This window comes from Oncorhynchus tshawytscha, linkage group LG10, assembly GCF_018296145.1.
Source record: "Oncorhynchus tshawytscha isolate Ot180627B linkage group LG10, Otsh_v2.0, whole genome shotgun sequence".
NCBI classification, from domain to species: Eukaryota; Metazoa; Chordata; class Actinopteri; order Salmoniformes; family Salmonidae; genus Oncorhynchus; species Oncorhynchus tshawytscha.
The window spans coordinates 45,612,888-45,631,582 of record NC_056438.1 but is presented as its reverse complement, the minus strand read 5'-3'; the positions used below and the strand labels follow the sequence as shown (position 1 = coordinate 45,631,582).

Below are 18,695 nucleotides of genomic sequence, written 5' to 3'. Positions count from 1 at the left end.
GTGTCAGGGAGAGGTAGACTACATCAGTGGTTCCCAACGCTGGTCCTCCAGTACCCCCTAACAGATCACATTTTTATCGTAGCCCTGGACAAGCACACATTCATTCAACTTGTCAACTCATCATCAAGCCCTCAATGAGTTGAATGAGGTGTGTTTGGCCAGGGCTACAATGTAAATGTGTACTGTTAGGGGGTACTGGAGGACCAGGGTTGGGAAACACTGGTCTATATCATGAGGTTTCTCTGTGTGTGTTTCTGTTTATGAGAGTGGGGGAGTGAGTGAGAGAGACCGAGGGGAAGATTTAGAGTAAAACCAAGATAAGTGAATGAGTGTTGGGAGTTTTATGTCCACAGAAGACAGCATATGATGTGGTATGATACCAGCACACAATGTAATAACAGTTTGGGGTGAACGATTGTGGTTTAGAGTGGAGCAGAAACCTTTGGGATATAGGCCTGGTTAATCAGCTATGTAGTTTATATAACCCTCAGAATGGACGTCACGGCAAACGCACTCCCCCCCCCCAAAAAAAAAACCCGTTGTGATTGGCCTTGGTCGCAGGATCACATATCTATGTGTTCATGTAGATGCTTCTGCTGGGTGTCTAGGCCCACAGGCGAGGATCAGACGTCCGGCCCTGTCCGCTGTGAGTGAGAGGATCTCACCAGAGGGTAAGAGTCTTTGTTCCAGATGCACCGTGGATAGTGGGCCCAGCAGGAAACCAACACGTCACAGCGCTCAAACACTACTCATGGCCTCCCCTTCGCACTACTTTGTCATTCCACTTTTTTCAAAAAGCTTTATTAGGTATCAACTGACTTGACTGATCTCTCTCAGGCTCTACGGTAAATGTTGGATGAATTGCCAAAACTATCCCAACACTTACCTTCCTGAGGCAAGAGAAGGCATCTTCCCAACACGACCTTGTCTTTTTATTGTCGTCGAAAAAAGCTGTCACGTTATTAACTGACGATACAAATGTGTACACTACGGTAGGCTACGCAAGGATTCGATGGAAAATCAGAGCAATATCAAAATGATTGTGTAGTGCGTGATACTTTTGGGAGTATGTGATGTGCAAGTGTTCCTGCCTGATAGCATCTCAGGGACAGGCGATGCACTGCGTCCACTGGCCTTGGCCAGGCCACTAGAAAAGAGGGGTTTTTCCTCTCTCTAAAAGGATTAGCCTGGGACGAGATTGCAGGGAGAGTGTTTTAAAAAAAAGTTTTAAAAGGGGGCAAGAATAGAAAGGGAGATCAAGTGGAACTAAAGAAGCGTGTCCCGGGCTGCAGAGTTCAACCACCTGTTGTCCTCTTCTGGCCATCACTCTTTCTCTTTGTCCTCTGTTTCTAGATCTTGTCTCTTCCCCCCTCTCTTTTCTTTCAGGAACTTTCTCCTCAACAAACATGTGGAAAGGTGATGCATTTATTCTGAGCACGGTCTTGCTTGAAAGATTCATAGTACAAGGATGGGTAGTCTTCAAACTTTTAATGCTTCAATGTTTGAAAGCCTGTTGAACATCAGAGTTGTGTGTGTGTGTGTGTGTGTGTCACTAAGCTCCCGGTGGTTTCCAGGAGCACTTTGATGTGTATCTGGGCAATGCGCTATTAGAGGGATTTCCCTGGGTTGACAGCTCAGAGAATATGTGGCTAAATTGCGATGCCAGCGGGCTAAAAGAATGCTGGAAACAGGATTAGGATCATATTCTGGCAGAGCCTGTCACCTCAATGGGCCTGGGTTTCTTACGTTCGCACTTTTCATTCTCTGCGTGGTTAAAACCTTTAAGAGAACCACAGAGGCGGGTGAGAAAAAAACACTGATTGAATACACTGGGATTTTTGTGCAGGAGGGCTCGCTGCCGAGGCCGTGTCAGAAAAATTAAAGAGCCAGGGTGCATTTTTCTTCTCGAAAATAACGTTTCTGGCAAACATCCTTTTTTTCTGAAGGAATCAGCAATCTGCAAGTTCAGCTGCATCAACAGTCTTCCCACTATCGGCTACTTGTTAAATTATTCTTGAATGTTGTCGGCCCTTAAATGTTTCAGCTTTGATATCAACAGCTTAAATTATTTCCTTCAGTAGCAAAGAAAGCAATGTGTAGCTATTTGGTAAATATGTAAGTATACAAATCAAATGTTATTTGTCACATGCTTTGTAAACAACAGGTGTGGACATACTTACAGGCCCTTACCAACAATGCAGAGAGAATGAAAATAGAGAAATATTAGAAAAGTAATAACCTTTAATAATAAAAGTAATATTAAATACACAATGAGTAATGAGAACTTGCACGTGAGGTACCATTACCAAGTCGATGTGCATAGGTACGAGGTAATTGATAGAGATACTTTTGGTCATGTAGTGTATGTGGACACCTGCTCATCGAACATCTCATTCCAAAATCATGGGCGTTGATATGGAGTTGGTCCTCCTTTGCTGCTATAACAGCCTCCAGTCTTCTGGGAAGGCTTTCTTCCATTCAGCCACAAGAGCATTATGTTGGGCGATTAGGCCTGGCTCGCAGTTGGCGTCCCAAAGATGTTCGATGGTGTTGAGGTCAGGGCTCTGTGCAGGCCGGTCAAGTTCTTCCACACCGATCTCTACAAACCATTTGTGTATGGACCTTGCTTTGTAAAGGGCCTTCCCAAAACTGTTGCCATAAAGTTGGAAGCACATAATTGTCTAGAATGTCATTATATGCTGTAGCATTAAGATTTCCCTTCACTGGAACTAAGGAAACTAGCCTGACCCATGGAAAACAGCCCCAGACCATTATTCCTCATCCACCAAACTTTACAGTTGGCACTATGCATTTGGACAGGTAGTGTACTCCTGGCATCCGCCAAACCCAGATTTGTCCGTCGGACTGCCAGATGGTGAAGTGTGATTTAATCACTCCAGAGAATGCGTTTCCACGTGCATTGTGATCTTAGGCTTGTGTGCGGCTGCTCGGTCACAGAAACCCATTTAATGAAGCTCCCGACAAACATTTATTGTACTGACGTTGCTTCCAGAGGCAGTTTAGAACTCGGTAGTGAGTGTTGCAACTGAGGACAGATGATTTTTACGTGCTACGTTTTGTGCGCTTGTGTGGCCGACCACTTCGCGGGTAAGCTGTTGTTGCTCCTAGATGTTTCCACTTCCCAATAAAAGCACTTACGGTTGACTGGGGCAGCTCTAGAAGGGCAGAAATTTGACGAACTGACTTGTTGGAAAGGTGGCATCCTATGACGGTGGTACGTTGAAAGTCACCTTCATTAAGGTCATTCTACTGCCAATGTCTGCCTATGGACATTGCATGGCTATGTGCTCGATTTTATTTTGAGACCTGTCAGCAACGGGTGTGACTGAAATAGCCAAATCCACTCATTTTGAAGGGGTGTCCACATACACACACACACACACACACACACACACAAGCATGTATAGTGCATGTACATATAACTAGGAATGAAGTGACCATTGATAAACAGTAGCAGCAGAGTGTGTGATGAGTCCAAAAATGGTCAATGCAGATAGTCTGTGAAGCTACAGTATCTATTTAACTAACTATTTTGCAGTTTTATGGCTTGGGGGTAGAAGCTGTTCAGAGTCCTCTTGGTTCCAGACTTGGTGCATCGATACCGCTTGCCGTGTGGTAGCAGAGAGAACAGTTTGTCTTGGGTGGCTGGAGTCTTTTGACAATTATTCGGGCCTTCCTCTGACACCGCCTGGTCTAGAGGTCCTGGATGGCCGGGAGCTCGGCCCCAGTGATGTACTTGGCCCTAAGCACTACCCACTGTAATGCCCTGCAGTCGGAAGCCAAGCAGTTGCCATGCCAAGCGGTGATGCAGCCAGTCAAGATGCGCTCGTTGGTGCAGCTGTCAAAAAAATAAAAATTGTGTGGGGGGGGGGAGAGATATGAGGGCCCATGTCAAGTCTTTTCAGCCTCCTGAGGTGGAAGAGGTGTTGTCATGCCCTCTTCACAACTGTGTTGGTGTGTATGGATCATGATAGATCCTTAGTGATGTGGACCAGGACTGTAAAATAAAGCAGAACCCAAATCACTCCAAACAGGCAGTATGTACGCACTTGTCCTGTTTGAACCAGCTCTGCATGATGGTCAACTTTATGTTTTGTGATTTGACCCTCCTTTAGGACCACCGATACGAAATGAAAAAGACCTCGGAACAACATTTTGACTGGATAAGAGTCCTGTTTGTGTTACTGATGATGAGAGGAGATCTCAACTCAATGATCCAGTGTGCTATGGTATAGAGGTTTATTCCACCTAGATACATTTTTAGATTGATGTCCAGGGATATTGTTTGGGATTGGGAGGTAGGCTATTTGGGCAATGTGCAGACTTTCCTCTGGATGTTATAGAGAAGAACACCTTATCCTGCATCAAGGGCTGAACATTTGACCCTACGGCATTTCAATCTACACCACATCAATCCCCGTTGGGCCCTCAGGCACCGGTGTGTGTATGTGTGTGTCCATGCATTTCTGTGTTTGGGGCTGTGATAAAGACCACTTACTAGTGTTTGCTGGTTTAAAATCCCAGGGGTGAAATTGCTAACCCGAATAACAAGGACATTCGGCTTTACGTATCTAGAACCATGTGAGTGTTGTAGCATGGATGCCCTTGGAATAGAGCACAAACAATGTAATAAAACACAGCAAGGTTGAGGTTAGGTGTTACGTTCACGTTCGCAATGCTAATCTGTGTTGTCGTCCCACGTGTCCCCCTTTTAAAGGTAGTGTTCGTCTGTAACAACAGAGAAATACACCGTTACAGTAGGTGATACCTCCTGTGTACATTTTTATTTTTTTTGTATTTCCACCGGGAGGGAGGGTTTATCTAACGAGGCCAAATCAATTAGCAGTTGAACAATGTCACAGCCCAGGCTCTCGGCATTACAGTTTAGTAGGCAAAGCAAGCCAAAGCAGAGAACGTGGTGGTGGGGAGGATGGCAGTGATCCTAACGTAGAACTCTACCAGAGGCTAGACTGTGTGTGTGTCGTGTATTGTTTGTGTGTGTGTGTGGGGGGGTGGGGGTGTCTTATGCATTTTGACAAACCACGCTGTTTAAGATACAATAGCAGCATAATCACCGCCCCGGGCCGTCATTCTTCAGGATAATGGGCTGCTTATTCATCGGGGATGGCTTATGCCCCCACGTGCTTTTTATTTCTTCCAGATTACCTTCTCTCTCTCTCTCTCTCTCTCTCTCTCTCTCTCTCTCTCTCTCTCTCTCTCTCTCTCTCTCTCTCTCTCTCTCTGTGTAATTTTGCCATTCTCCCGTGTATATATATTTTCTGTCTTTTTCTCTTGTTATCCGTCACCCTTGTTTCCCACATTCTCTCTCGTCCTCTAAATGTTTATTTCCCATCCACACTGCACTCTGTCTTGCCCTATTGCAATATTAATATTAGCATGTCTTTGACCGTTTCTATGCCCCCCTGAACTTTATTGTTCAATCCCATGTAACATTCTTGCTGTATTACAAACTCAACGTTGTAGTGGCAACTATATGTCGTTTATGATCAAAAGTAGAATAAGAAGACTGTTTGCTAATCGTTAGCTGTGGCTAACTTTGTCATAGGCGAACCAAAACACGTTGAAGGAAGCCTTGTGTATAAAGATCTCCAAGAATTGTTTTATTTTAGGGTTTATTTTGCAACATCACTGTTCGAGCCTACATTGTTAAGATAAAAAATAATAATGCCTATGTATTACTCTCTCTGCCATTTTAAATCTACCACTGGACCAATTAGTATGACAGAGACAGCTGGAGAGAAACAGTAGAACTTTTAAATATCACAGCCACAATGGAACTCAACTGGAGGAGACACACAGACGACCAGGCGGTATACCTTCGGTAGTCCAGGGAAGAGACGGTAAGGAAATGGCGGGAGCCCATTGATTACAATGTTACAACTGACAACTACAGGAATCCCCGACTCGGGACGGTTTATGATACATTTACAACATGAGAACCTTTTACATTTGCCTTACTAGTAAACATTAATAGATAAACTTCTTCTTAATTTACATATTGAAATCATGTACATTGTCAGAGTGGATGGACTTGATGGGATCTCAGCACAGAGAGAACCACAGACACATAATTGACAAGAATTGAAAGACTGGCCACTCCTCCAAGTGCTTAAAGAGTAACTTCCTGGTACAATAGGAAGTTCTGTATACTACTCCCCCAGCCCTGAAGGACCCCCTATTCAGTTTGTGTAGGGATGGTGTTACCAAGTTACATCAGAAGGGGTAGATGGCGAAAATAGGTGTTAACATGAAATATGCAGGTTAATTTCTCCAGGTGTGTATCTGCTTGTGTAGTATCGTCTTCTTTCGGGGGTGCAGCAGGACACACTGAGTTGAGACACATCGTTTGCTTACCTTTGTGGCCATTCTTTTTGTTCAGAGCTTTGGATATAAGGGACTCATAAATGGTATACATGTTTGTAATTGCATATGCTTCCCTCCCCTCTGCCCAGAGCAAAATGTAATTAAAAGCGTTGCACATTTAGTCACTGAAATCATTTTCTCATTACCAAGCCAGTCTCCATACAAAGTAGTTTAATACTGGCCATTAAGCTGGTAAATTAGTCACTTCTAATTAAGCAATTGAGGAGAACATGGCTTGAGTTTATATTTATGTATGTGCTTGCCTTTTTTAGAACGTGCTATGTACATACAAGGCCTAATTGAATTGTTAATGGTCCCACGGTACAAGTAGTCTCTCAATGGCACCAACGCCGGCACAGATTTATTTTTCCCCTTGAAGACTCAAATTCCCTTAAAAGTGCCTCTATTCTGTAAACATTACGTAGCAAAGTATTTTTTTCACCAAGTGCAACACTAGACAGGTAAATAGTCCTAAAGGAAGTGTATTCGCTCAGCTGTGGAGACCCTATGTATAGCCTGGTCGTTCACAATGTCAGGTTTAGAGTCCATTTCCCGTTTTTAATGGTGTATTTCCATACAGGATTTGCCTCAGTGTTTTACCCAAAAGGCTCAGACTTTCCTGTTTCCATCTACGTGGACCGGCACCCGTGTCTCACTGGGCCATGGCTCCGGCAGACCTGCTCTCACTTGGGACCACTGTTTTGATTATGCAGAGGTTGTGGATTCTGCGCTTAAAAAGTCCTCACTGTCAGCCCTAGCTACGGAAACACAATTTCCCTACTATAGCATAAGGGTGTACACACTAGTGTAACACTGGTGTTACAGTCAAAAAGCAGCATAAGAGTAAAGACAACCTAAACTCATCAGGTGTTGTTGGTCAAATAAGTTTTCAAAAATGTATACGTTGCTTTGTTGTGTTTCAATCTGCTGTGTGGGGAGCCCAGAAATTAGGCAACTGTTAAAGCAAGAAGCAGGAGAGAACTCGGTCCAGGGTGAGATAATGTAATTTTGATTTTCTAAACTCTGGCTACCAATGTCCCGAAACCCTCTGGGTATGGTTCCTATAGGGCTACGGAGGTTACAGACATAGGATGGGTGGGATGTAGTCTTGATGCCCCGGCTAGGCCGCACTCAGATCCTCTGGCTCAGTTAGGCAGCGTGTCCAGTCCCAGGGAGGCTGCGTGCTGCTTGGCCCGCATCCGGAGGTTCTCGATGCTGGTGGTCTTGCTGTTGTGGCTGGGGAGGCCTCCAGAGGCCTGGAGCAGGGGACTGTTCCACACCTGCTGGGCCGCGTGGTGGGACAGGGACTGGTAGTATGACTGGCAGGGCAGGGAGCCCAGAGGTGCCGAGGACATGTTGACGTTCATGCCCAGGTAGGGCAGGGAGGAGGGGGTACCCATGTCGAAGGAAGGGTAGTGCACCATGTTGTTGGTGGCAGCCATGTGCTGGCGGAACTGCTCCTGCAGGCGGAAGAGGCTGAGCGGGGAGGAGGAGTACGAGTGGCTCTGGGAGATGCCACCACTGATACCAATGGACGAGGGCGTCACAGACGGAGAGACCATGGGGGATTCTGAGTAAAGGAGAAAACGGATAAGAGTCAAGAACATTAAAGATGTCCTCCAGGGATTTGTTATTTAACTTTTCCAGTTGAGAAGTGATATCGCAATTATAAATGCAGGGGTCTTCTACCTTTTCTTTCCCAGAGACCCCCACCAGACAAACCAGAGACCCCCATCATGTAGGAAAACATGTTTTTTCCCACATATCTTGTCTTATCATCCAGTGAATGATAATGGAAAGGACAAATACTCAACATTTTAAAATGAATAGATTTGGTAGTAACTCCAAACTATGGCTGTGACAATTATGGCATTTGGGTTAATGATTAATTTATATGCAAATGGGAACAGTTATTGACATAATTGTCATTTTTTTATAATGCATCTTTGACAGACATATCTAATGAATACAACACAGCTTTGGTGACACCCCCGTTTCAAAAATGAATGTTTTTGTCCACTTAACTTTTGGAAATAAAGTTTATCCCCCTAACTGTGCCATTCTGCTCGTAAAATTCTTAACTTTAAACACTTCATGTAAAAATGTAAAACTGCTATTGGGTAAACTATATCTTCTTGAATATGAAGTTGAATCCCCCCTTCTAAAATGTATGCATTATGACGATTATTATACAATAATTGTGCTAGCCCAACTCCAAACACTTGTTCGCTAATAGCAGCTCTTTTTTTTTGCTGGTTTATTTGTTTATTTTTTGTTTATGTGGATCCCCAGTAGCTTTTGCAGAAGCAGCAGCTACTCTTCCTGGGGTACACAAAAAAAAACACCAAACATGACGAGTAACACAACACTGATACAGGACAGTCATACAAATTTTAAATGACGATATACAAACAATACAACTAAAAAATTATGTGAATACACTTCATAACAAGCACAATGTGTTGGTAAAAATGTATGTCCAAGTCAGGAAACCTTTCCAGCAGCCAGTGTCACTTGCCACAACTGGTTTTCACAGGTGCTTGTTCAAAGCCTATGTCAGATACTCAAGTGAGTGTAATTAGCTCCAATGAGTGTAATTTGCTCAATATTTGAAAAACAAAGTTGACATCATTTGAAAGATGATTCTATTTTCTACTGTAGGTATATTTCAAAATTGGTTTCGTCTGTTGTTGCTAGCGATATTCATAAAAACATTGAAATGAAAATGTAAGTGCCACTTTTTTTTACATACATTTTTGCCCCCCTTGTAGGTACCTCAGTGGACCCCTAAGGGTCCACGGACCCCCCGTTGAATACCCCTGCTGTAAAGTACACACACAAAAGGGCAAAATAGTGTTGTTTTTTTAGACACAACTGCAAACTTCAAGGAGCAGGGAATTCAAGGAGTTGGTCCGATGGTGACATTGTAATGTAATCGACCTCCCCCCTTGCTTGAGAAGCAATAGCGAACAAAAGAGGAAAGGCCCCCCACTTGTGCCATTTCTTGAGGTTACCTGGACCACTTAAATCGGGTGAAAAGGAAACTGGCGTAGGACTTTAAACTAAGTTTCTCTGGCAGGCAGGGAGGCAGACCTATGTATAACTTAATAAGAACCAGCAAAGCTGTCGTGCCTCCTCTTAATTTTCCACTATGACTGAAATGAACTGAAGTTGTACGACAATGTAAGCATTTCATATGTTTACTCTTAATTGACTATCCTGAAGGATGCCTCTAAATTTGATTTACTTTGTCTGTTTTCTAACGCCTCCCCCCAGTGAAGCTATGTATATTAGAGATGCACAAGTGCCAGTCATAATTTAAGACCTTGTCCTTACCAGGTTTGGGACTGAGCCGCTTGCAGGGTGGAGAGACATTGCCTGGCGTCATCGCCCTCTCACTCTTGAGCTCCTCCCTCTGTGGCTTAGACTCCTCCTCCTTATCCGTGGCGTTGTCCTCAGTGGCCGACTCGCAGCCTGACTGTTCTGCCGAGGTCACATTTAACTCCATGCTAATTTCTGACACCAACGGACAGGGCGGACCCTCAACCGCCAAGGAGGAAGAAGAGGAGGATGGGGGGAGCTGGTTCTCTGGAGTGATGGTGGTGGGAGAATCCTCCTTGTCACCTCCCTCTCCGTTGGCCTCCTTCTGTTTCTGGAGCTGCTCCTTCTGCAGGCTGCGCTGTTTCTTGCGGAACTTGGCCCTGCGGTTCTTGAACCACACCTGTTTTTAAAATGGGCCAGGTTGGGAGACGGTTAGAAGCATGCTCCCTGGTAATTATAAAAAGGTGCTTGAGAAAGGTGTGTTCTGTGTGTATGTGTGTTTTACTATTTGTCTTTTGAGAATTTGTATAAAAATTAAAATAAATTAAATGACCTAAGTAATCTTTCTGGCATTTTTTGCCCAATGTTAAAGATGCTTCTGGAATTATGATTGATCAGATACAATTAATAAATATTTCATATATATACCAATAGTATTGTGTATTTCAGACTATGGTACTATGTATTCTGACATTTGGACCCCCTTTTTGCTATCCTTCTTTTTTTACATCTGTTATTAGACAGAAAATGCAAATAAATTGTTGAATGATTATGAACATGGTCTTTTGCCTGCTAATGCCTGCAATGCAGTGAAGAAAACGATATGATAACAATAAGGTCTAATGTATCTGGCCCCTCTAACAGTACAACTGGCCCCAGCTTGGACCCCCCAGTTGAAATGATCTAGAACCGCCACTGACCTGCACGCGGGCCTCGGGGAGGTTAGTGCACATGGCAAGGCGCTCGCGCATCACCACGTCGGGGTAGTGGGTCTTCTGGAAAGTCTTCTCCAAGGCCTCAAGCTGCTGCGCGGTGAACGCGGTGCGGCTTCGGCGCTGTTTGCGATGCTGGGACCCGTAGCGAGCCTCGAGGATGATGTCTTGAAATGTGCAGCCGTTGGAAGAGAAGAGACACGGCAAGTTTAATTAATTGGATAGGGGAATGGGCAGTGCGAAATATGTCAGAAAGTTATAATGAATTAAAAGGTGTGTGTGTGTGTGTGTGTGTGTGTGTGTGTGTGTGTGTGTGTGTGTGTGTGTGTGTGTGTGTGTGTGTGTGTGTGTGTGTGTGTGTGTGTGTGTAAAAGTATGTTTGTTGGACTCAATTACCAGCAAGTCTCTCAGCTAGGGTGAGCGCGTGCACTGAAGGTCGGTAGTCTGGCGCGTGCTGCGCCTGTTGCGCGGCCTGCTGGTGCAGGTTGTACATGGCGCTCAGGGAGTTCATCGCGTGGAGAGAGTAGCCGTTCACTCCATAGTGCTGCATGATGTCCACTACCTGTGGTAACACACACACATAAATCATGTTAATATTTGCTTGCATGTTTTTATTTGTTTATCTCTAATGACTGATGTCCGGGCTGTTCGTATGCTATTTTATGTGTGAGTTAACCTACCCATTTTGGATACGCGCGTAAAAGAACGGTCTAAATGCACTGTTGGCTAAAATTATCTGACTCTTTATGATATTTTCGATACTGTGTGTAGTTAGGGCCTAGAGTAGACAGTGGGGCACGTTCAATTTATGCATACAGTATTTCATAATTTGATCACCTTGTGAAAAGTTGCAGACCTTTCGTGTTATCTGGTTGGTTGATCCTTGATAAACCATGGCTTAATTTGTTCATGTTAAAATGTGAATGTCGTTTGGCGCTTGTAATATACTAGGCCCAATCATCTTGTATGTCCCTTGAAAGTGTATCTCCTTGGTGGTCATTTGTATCCGATACACATACATTTCCTTTCGCCACGGAAGACATGGCTCAGATTTTAATATCTGGACGTTATCCATTAACATCCAATTATTGCTTGGTTCAAGCCATTAATTATACAAAATTATTTTAATTGGGGTAATTATCACTCGTTCACTTAATGGAGCGTGACGGATGCCTTATAAATTAATTAAATCACTTCATTTCCCGGTGATCGCAGCAAAAGTGCAAATCCCATTTGAAAGCGCTGCATGCTTTGAGAGATCATTGCGTTGATCAAATGCTTTCGTAATGAAATACAGATGTAGGATCTTAATTTGATCACCCTGTTGCAAGATAACTTTCCTGCAATGCAGGACATCTTGAACTTGTAGTGTATTTCAGGTTTAAAAAGGCTTTTAAAGTTTATCATTTCCACTTTGAAATTTCAGACTTGATTTTCCCTTACGAAAAATGTATCCATCCCTAAAAAAAATTCCATGAATTATAATCACATAATAATTCACATTTCCTGTCGATGCCGGATTATTTTCCTGTTGTAGCAAACTGGCTCAAATTAAGATCCAGGATCTGTAAAACGATTTGTTCCGGGCGAGGATGGTAACCTGAAAGCACAGAGGACTATATTGAACGGTTATGATAGGCTATTGAAATACCTTCTGTCAATACATTTGCTTTAGAATTATGTCCTTTGGTTAGCCTATGAATTTTAGCAGTCACTCTATTCCATTTTAACTACCATTTGTTGGACAGTTGGTTTTTATTAAGTTACCATTAGCCTAATCAAAATACCCTAATTCTAGCCTTGAGTTTATTGGACAGAATAACTTAACAACAAGGAATCAAAGCCTTATATATAGGTCTCCGAGGGCAACTGTCTCATCCTCCATTTTTTTTTAGGTCCTTCCCCGCTTTAAATGAAACGCTTCAGGACACGATTAGATATGTATTAGTATCGAGATCGTTGACAAGAAGGGATATCTTGGAGGCTCGAGCAGTGATGACTATTACAGAGAGGTTCAAGAAATGAATCTTCCTATGCATGGCAGGCATCTGGGGACATGGAAGCTAGAGAGAGTTCCTATTCTTAAATTGCCTCACTATAGCATTTTGACATGCTAGGCCTGGGATGTAGCCTAGAAAGTTTGTTCTTCACCGGTGTCTGTGCTCCTTTAGGCCTATGTTCATTGGCCCACTCAGCATCTGCGATACAGAAAGTTCACCAATTGGTTACAGGGGACAAAATGTTTCTAATATGAATGTTTTGGATGAAGATAAACCAAAAATGTATAAGTCCATGCGTAATTCGGTATTCCAGTCATTCAAAAAGGTTGTCGTTTTCGAAATGTCTATTTCCCACGTTAAGAATATGACATTTGACATAAGAACATTATACAACATAATTAACTGCCTCAAGTCTTGCCCCAAAGCTAAAGAAGCTGTTGTAATTCAAATTAAGTCATGAATTAATTTCATCCACACATAATTAAATGCTGAAAACCGTGATGCTGCACTTTATGCAGTCTGTGATAAGGATCAAATTGATGTATTTAATTGAATATGAAATATAATTGCTAACATGTTTCACAAGTAAGCCTTTATTTGAAGTTAATTCACTTCACAATACTTAATCCAATATTAGTTAATCCGCTGATCATGTTAATTTATGATAAAGTAAGACCATAAATTGTACGCTATAGTTGAAACCTGCGCAACATAGAATAGGCCTGATAATAAACTATTATTTGTTGCTGTTGTTGTTATTATTATTATTAGTTATGATTATATTTCTATTATTACTTTATAATGTTATACCCTAATTATAGTATTAATAATATTGATCATTGTGTTATTACAAAATGTATTTCAATATTTGATTGAGTTCAAATATAGATCTCCATTGAGCTATGGAAATTGTTTTACTAATTAAATAATTGAAATCAAAGACTCCATCCAAATAAATACGAATTTGCCTTTTCCCCGTTGCATTTTGAAACGTTTTTGCAACAACTAATCATTTGAGCAATAATATCAGACATAGCACCATGAAGCTGGTAACCATTTCGCAGCAGTCTGTGTGTGCAAATGGGAGCTGTGGGTGTGTAAATTATGCCCGCAGTGTCCATTCCCAACCTATTAAGTCACTGCAGTGCCTGATGAATGTGATCACAGGGCAAGAGGGAATAGTTTAATTCGCCTGGACAGAAGGTGCTTCGCTAAACATTTACTTTGCTCCCCAAAGTATTTGAGTTGAATGGGGCCCGCTTTCCTCCTTCCCCTCTCTCGCGGCCTCTTATCCCATCGCCCCGGGGCAACGTTTTGGCTGAGATGTATGGCTTCTCGGCGGGTAAAATATGCATGTTGATCCCCATTTGGCTCCCCGTCTAATGGAAGTGCAAATAGGTTTCGACTGCGAGGCCCTCCATTCATCATCAACAGTGACACGGACGGACGTACAGTGCGGTTCAACAGCTTGCGTGTGTGCGCGCGTGGTGTGCGTGCGTGGAGAGAGAGGAAAACTAGGGATAGGCTTATACTGTAATTTTTACATTCACGCTTTTCATGTGTTTCCTTTTTGGTATTGATAATAAGCATTACGCTTTTATGATAGGCCTACCATATTTACCACACAAGCCTGCTTATTCTGTCTAGCTGCCATTGTTGTCTATTCATACGCCTATCCTTGCTCCGGGCTGTATGTTTGAGTGCCACAGGCAGCGCTGCTCATTGCTTCGATTATTAAAACGGCATTATGTAAATTAGAATGTACAGTGCAACTCTATGATCTGACTAAATTAGGAAAATGTTTATACTTAAAACCCTTGGGCCCTAGGCGACTCGTGTATGGCAAGCGACAATCTGCCCGTGGGGTAAGACATATTTTGTATTTCAGACTGTCAAAGGCCGCGAGACAAGTGTTTGATTGGCGAATTTCACGTGAGGAGGAGGTGACACGGGTTAACAACAGCCTAAACCAAACTATTATTCGTTCATTTACGATTAAACCAGCATTTAATTGCAATTTTATATTGACACAATTGCATGGGCTTATTCAATCTGAACTGATGGGTGGAAAATAAACTTTGTTTGAATGTTAAGAATTATGAAAGATAATTGAGGCCTACAGTCTTAGAAAAACTATATTCTGCATAGAACAAGAACGGGTTATATTGCTTGCTTCATATATGGCACCGCTTAAGGTTATATATAGAACCCTATATGTAACCAATGCTGGTTCAGTGAAGAACAACTCCTGGGGTTCTGATCAAAGAACCCTACAAGAGTGTTCTATACAGAACCTTTAGGGGTGCCATATATGAAGCAAGCAATATAACCTATTTTGGTTCTAACCAGAACCTTTTTTTTTCTAAGTGTACATGATGCTAAATTGTGGCTGTTATGGCTATTTAAAAAAAAGCAATATAAGGATGATTTGATTCCTAACTGGAAATCGCTGAAGTGCTTCCACAAAACAATGTACATCTACATATTCATTTGTTTTGTTTTTTAAGATAAATTTTTTTTGCAAGTACTCCCATTCATTTTTGCATGACCTCACAGTCCATGAAATAGCCTAGCCAATTGCTAGTAAAACATTTTTTTTTAAAGTAAATTAGAAATGTTTTGGATAGTTTTACTGCATCAGATTTCAATTCAACAAAAATGTACATGAATCTGTACGAATTCAATACAGTTCTACTTTGTTCCTTCGAGTCTTGCCGGATCTGCACCCAAAGTATAATTACTGTAGCTGTAAATGCTCGCTCGATATTAGCACAACGACTACTTCTTGTAAAACATAATATCGTGCAATTACGATAAGGTATATTGTAGGCATAGAGTGTGCACCAATATATTATTTTTGTCACCATATTTGTATCAACACTGTTGTTTCCAGCAATGTATGAACAAGTTACAAGTTTGACCCAGTCCTAGAGATGTCCACAAAGTTCCTACCTCTCGCCAACACAGCCGAGTTGTCTTTGGATGTTCTGATGCTGAAGTGTATCCCGGTTCTAAAGTGATTTCTTAGGATTCTTATTATAGCAATGTCTCCTTGTTTATAATGTCCACCTTTCTCGTGCTGTTCATGCGATTTGGGAGGAACGATTGCAAGTCCACAGTTCTGTCTTATGTGAAACGCGCACTCTGCTACTTTCCGCCTGACTGAATCCTCTGCGTCTCGCGCTCAACATAGGAAGCTGCCATCTACCGGGCCACGAGCTGAAGAGGGATTTTAAAGCGTGCTCTGTGAGGTCATGTAAGCTTTCTAGTGGTCCTTGAAGCTGTCAGTCAAAGAAAGAGACGATTTCTCCCCCACTAGTAGCAGGCGCTTGGCCAATGACCCTATACTATTCGAAATCATAAACTTTAGAATATAATGTCTGCAGATTCCCATATGTCAGTCTACTTGTGTTTTTTTTGCATTTTTGTTTGAATTGATAAACATTCAGTAAATGTATGGACTAAGAAGAATACCAACTCATTTTAATTCTGGAAAACAAGTGTACAAAATAAGTAGGCCTTTATAAGATGTTTGTAATAGATGATGAATATTCTATTTCATATTTTTCTTGCCTTTGAGGGAGTTTTGATATCAGTGAATACATAAATTGTTTTCATATTGTGTAGCCCTTAATTGGGAGATGGATGACATATCCAGAATTAAAACGCGGTTAAACTATATTTAAACTTAAATAACATAAGATTGAATACTTCTTTTCTAATATTTTAAACACTTGTATAAACATGAATGGTATTGATTTATAAATGGAAAATGTTGCATTTTTTTTATTTCAATGTGGTAGCCAACAAAGTTTTCTTTCTCCCAATGACCAGTGACAGACATTCTTGTTGCAGTTTAATACATTTTTAAAAATCCATATTTACATTTTATTTTTCTTAAGACATTTCAGAATGAGTTATTTTTTTGCAATTAAATGTTTACTTCTCAGAATATTTTGACATTAGTGATGTGCATGGATGCAAGTCTTTGCGTTTTGGCGAACCGAATACCTTATAGGTGGGTTTTTATTTGCTTTTCGGCTTTCCTCATGCAATTGGAGTAGAGAGCGTGGTGGAAAGACTTTAGAGAGATCGCTAATAGATGCCAGGCTAGTGCCTTTACAATCTCTCCCGGCCTTGAAGGATTTGGGCTAGGATAGGGAAGACAAGACGCCATTCCAGCCTCCAAAAACCCCTGTCTTAAAATGACTGCGGGTAAGAGGATTAAAACAATAATGCCCTTCTCTTCTTGAAAGGTTTTTAGAGAAGATTTCTTCTCGCAGAGCAAAACCGTTTAGGTGGGAATTAAGGGCAGAGAAAAGTAGCCTTTTAATGTAAAGCTTGCATATTTTGTAAAAGATTATTGGGGAAAGAGGGCAGCGTGAAACTCCCTAACCGGAGTTTTATCCCAGGCCATGTTTCTCGTCCACAGATATTTGAATTGCAAACAAAAGATCATATGGAATGAAGAATATTGCATTTTCACCCCCTATATCACAAATGCCCCCGTTTTAAATATGTATGACACTCAAATGCATGAATATGTTTGCACTTTGAATGTGTAGACTGTTCTGAAATTCAAGTTGTTACATTTTGAAGGAGAAACTTTCTTTGGGAAACGTACACTTATGTCCAAGTGTGTGTGTGTGTTTGTGCGTGTGTGTGTGTGTGTGTGCGTGTGCGTGTGCGTGTGTGTGTGAAAGAGAGAGAGAGTTGGTGTTTTACAGATACCCAAAGATGTGTAGAAATTACGCACGTATTACGCACAGATGTCACTTTAAATAATGTTATAAAGTTAATTCCAATTCTATTCGAAAGCGGGCCTATTGCTGTCAATATCTGCAGTCTGAAGCTAAACCACAAGAAATATGATTTTGCATGGGATGAATCCTAATCCTTCGTTTTTTTTTGTATACAAAAATTGGAGAAACTGGAACCATTATGGTGCACTGTTGTGCAGTAAACAGGATTACGATTTTCCAAGAAAATAGGGTTAAGGTAGTTTTTAAGTTTTTTACACATTATCTTTAGACACTAGATAATATAGTGCTACATATTGTCTAGATTTCAATTTGGTGGTATACGTATCATTTTTCTCCTTATGGTCCATATGCACAAGTTGCACGCTTAGAAGTTGGTCCTAATCTTTGATTTAAATTAGGCTATGTTTTGGGTTGAATTATGACAAGATTTTGACTGTATACTTCGTTCTCTTCAGAACTATTCACTTCGTTAACAAAATTATGTAGCCTATACTTGGTTAAATGAGCGTGATTGAAATGAATGTCATTTCAATAAACGTCATTTCAACGTTATAATAACATTAATATTATGTGCCTAATAATAACCACCACAATAGTAATGTTATGATTATTATGATTATGATTATGTAATTATATTTTATTTTATCAAACGTGTTTGCATTTGCAGATATTATACCGTCCATGCATAGACTATTCCGTTTATGGTAGACTATAGTAATTTCAACAGTAAAACGTTTTGCTATACTGTTTCTCTGCCCCGCAACCAAACTCGTGTCCCTCTCCGGTTTCCATCGCCTTCGTCTATCACTCGGTTTCTTCTTGAGGTCTGAGAAAGAAAGAGGATTAACTTGTGAACCAATGGAAATAAGAACTTAAACGGGAGGTAAATCTAGGCAATGTCTCTTTGTGAGAACCGTTTCTAAAGCAATTAAAGCGAGAAAGAGTTCTTCTCAGCGCCTCTTCTCCAAAGCTGCTTTGCGCTGGGCTTAGCGCGACTACTGTCCAGCGCATCTGAAAGGTTTAAAGGCCCGAGTGTCACAAGAGCTTCCCATTAAGAATACCTCTCGAGCCCTGCCAAGTGTCCTCACCTTTCCGATGTATAACCCCACGGTCCTGGGACTGGAGCTACTCCAAGGTTTATCCTGGGTTTTTGGTGGCATGTCACGCGTTATTTTAGCTCTCATTTTGATGTGATTTGCCTTTAGGCCTATTCGTCTATTAATAATTCCCTATGGCCTATTCATTGATCTCTATATTATGTGTTTTGACAATTG

General features: G+C 41.6%; 1 protein-coding gene across 1 annotated transcript; it reads right to left on the bottom strand.

The window, feature by feature from the left end:
* Positions 1 to 5,619: 5,619 nt before the first annotated feature.
* LOC112261082 (diencephalon/mesencephalon homeobox protein 1-A-like) lies at positions 5,620 to 15,846 on the bottom strand. Its single transcript, XM_024436430.1, has 5 exons — positions 15,611 to 15,846; positions 11,055 to 11,220; positions 10,647 to 10,825; positions 9,742 to 10,126; positions 5,620 to 7,975 (listed from the first exon to the last, which is right to left on the bottom strand). The coding sequence occupies exons 2-5, from the start codon at positions 11,206 to 11,208 to the stop codon at positions 7,551 to 7,553; spliced, it is 1,143 nt and encodes a 380-aa protein (XP_024292198.1). The 5' UTR covers positions 11,209 to 11,220; positions 15,611 to 15,846; the 3' UTR covers positions 5,620 to 7,550.
* Positions 15,847 to 18,695: the final 2,849 nt, after the last annotated feature.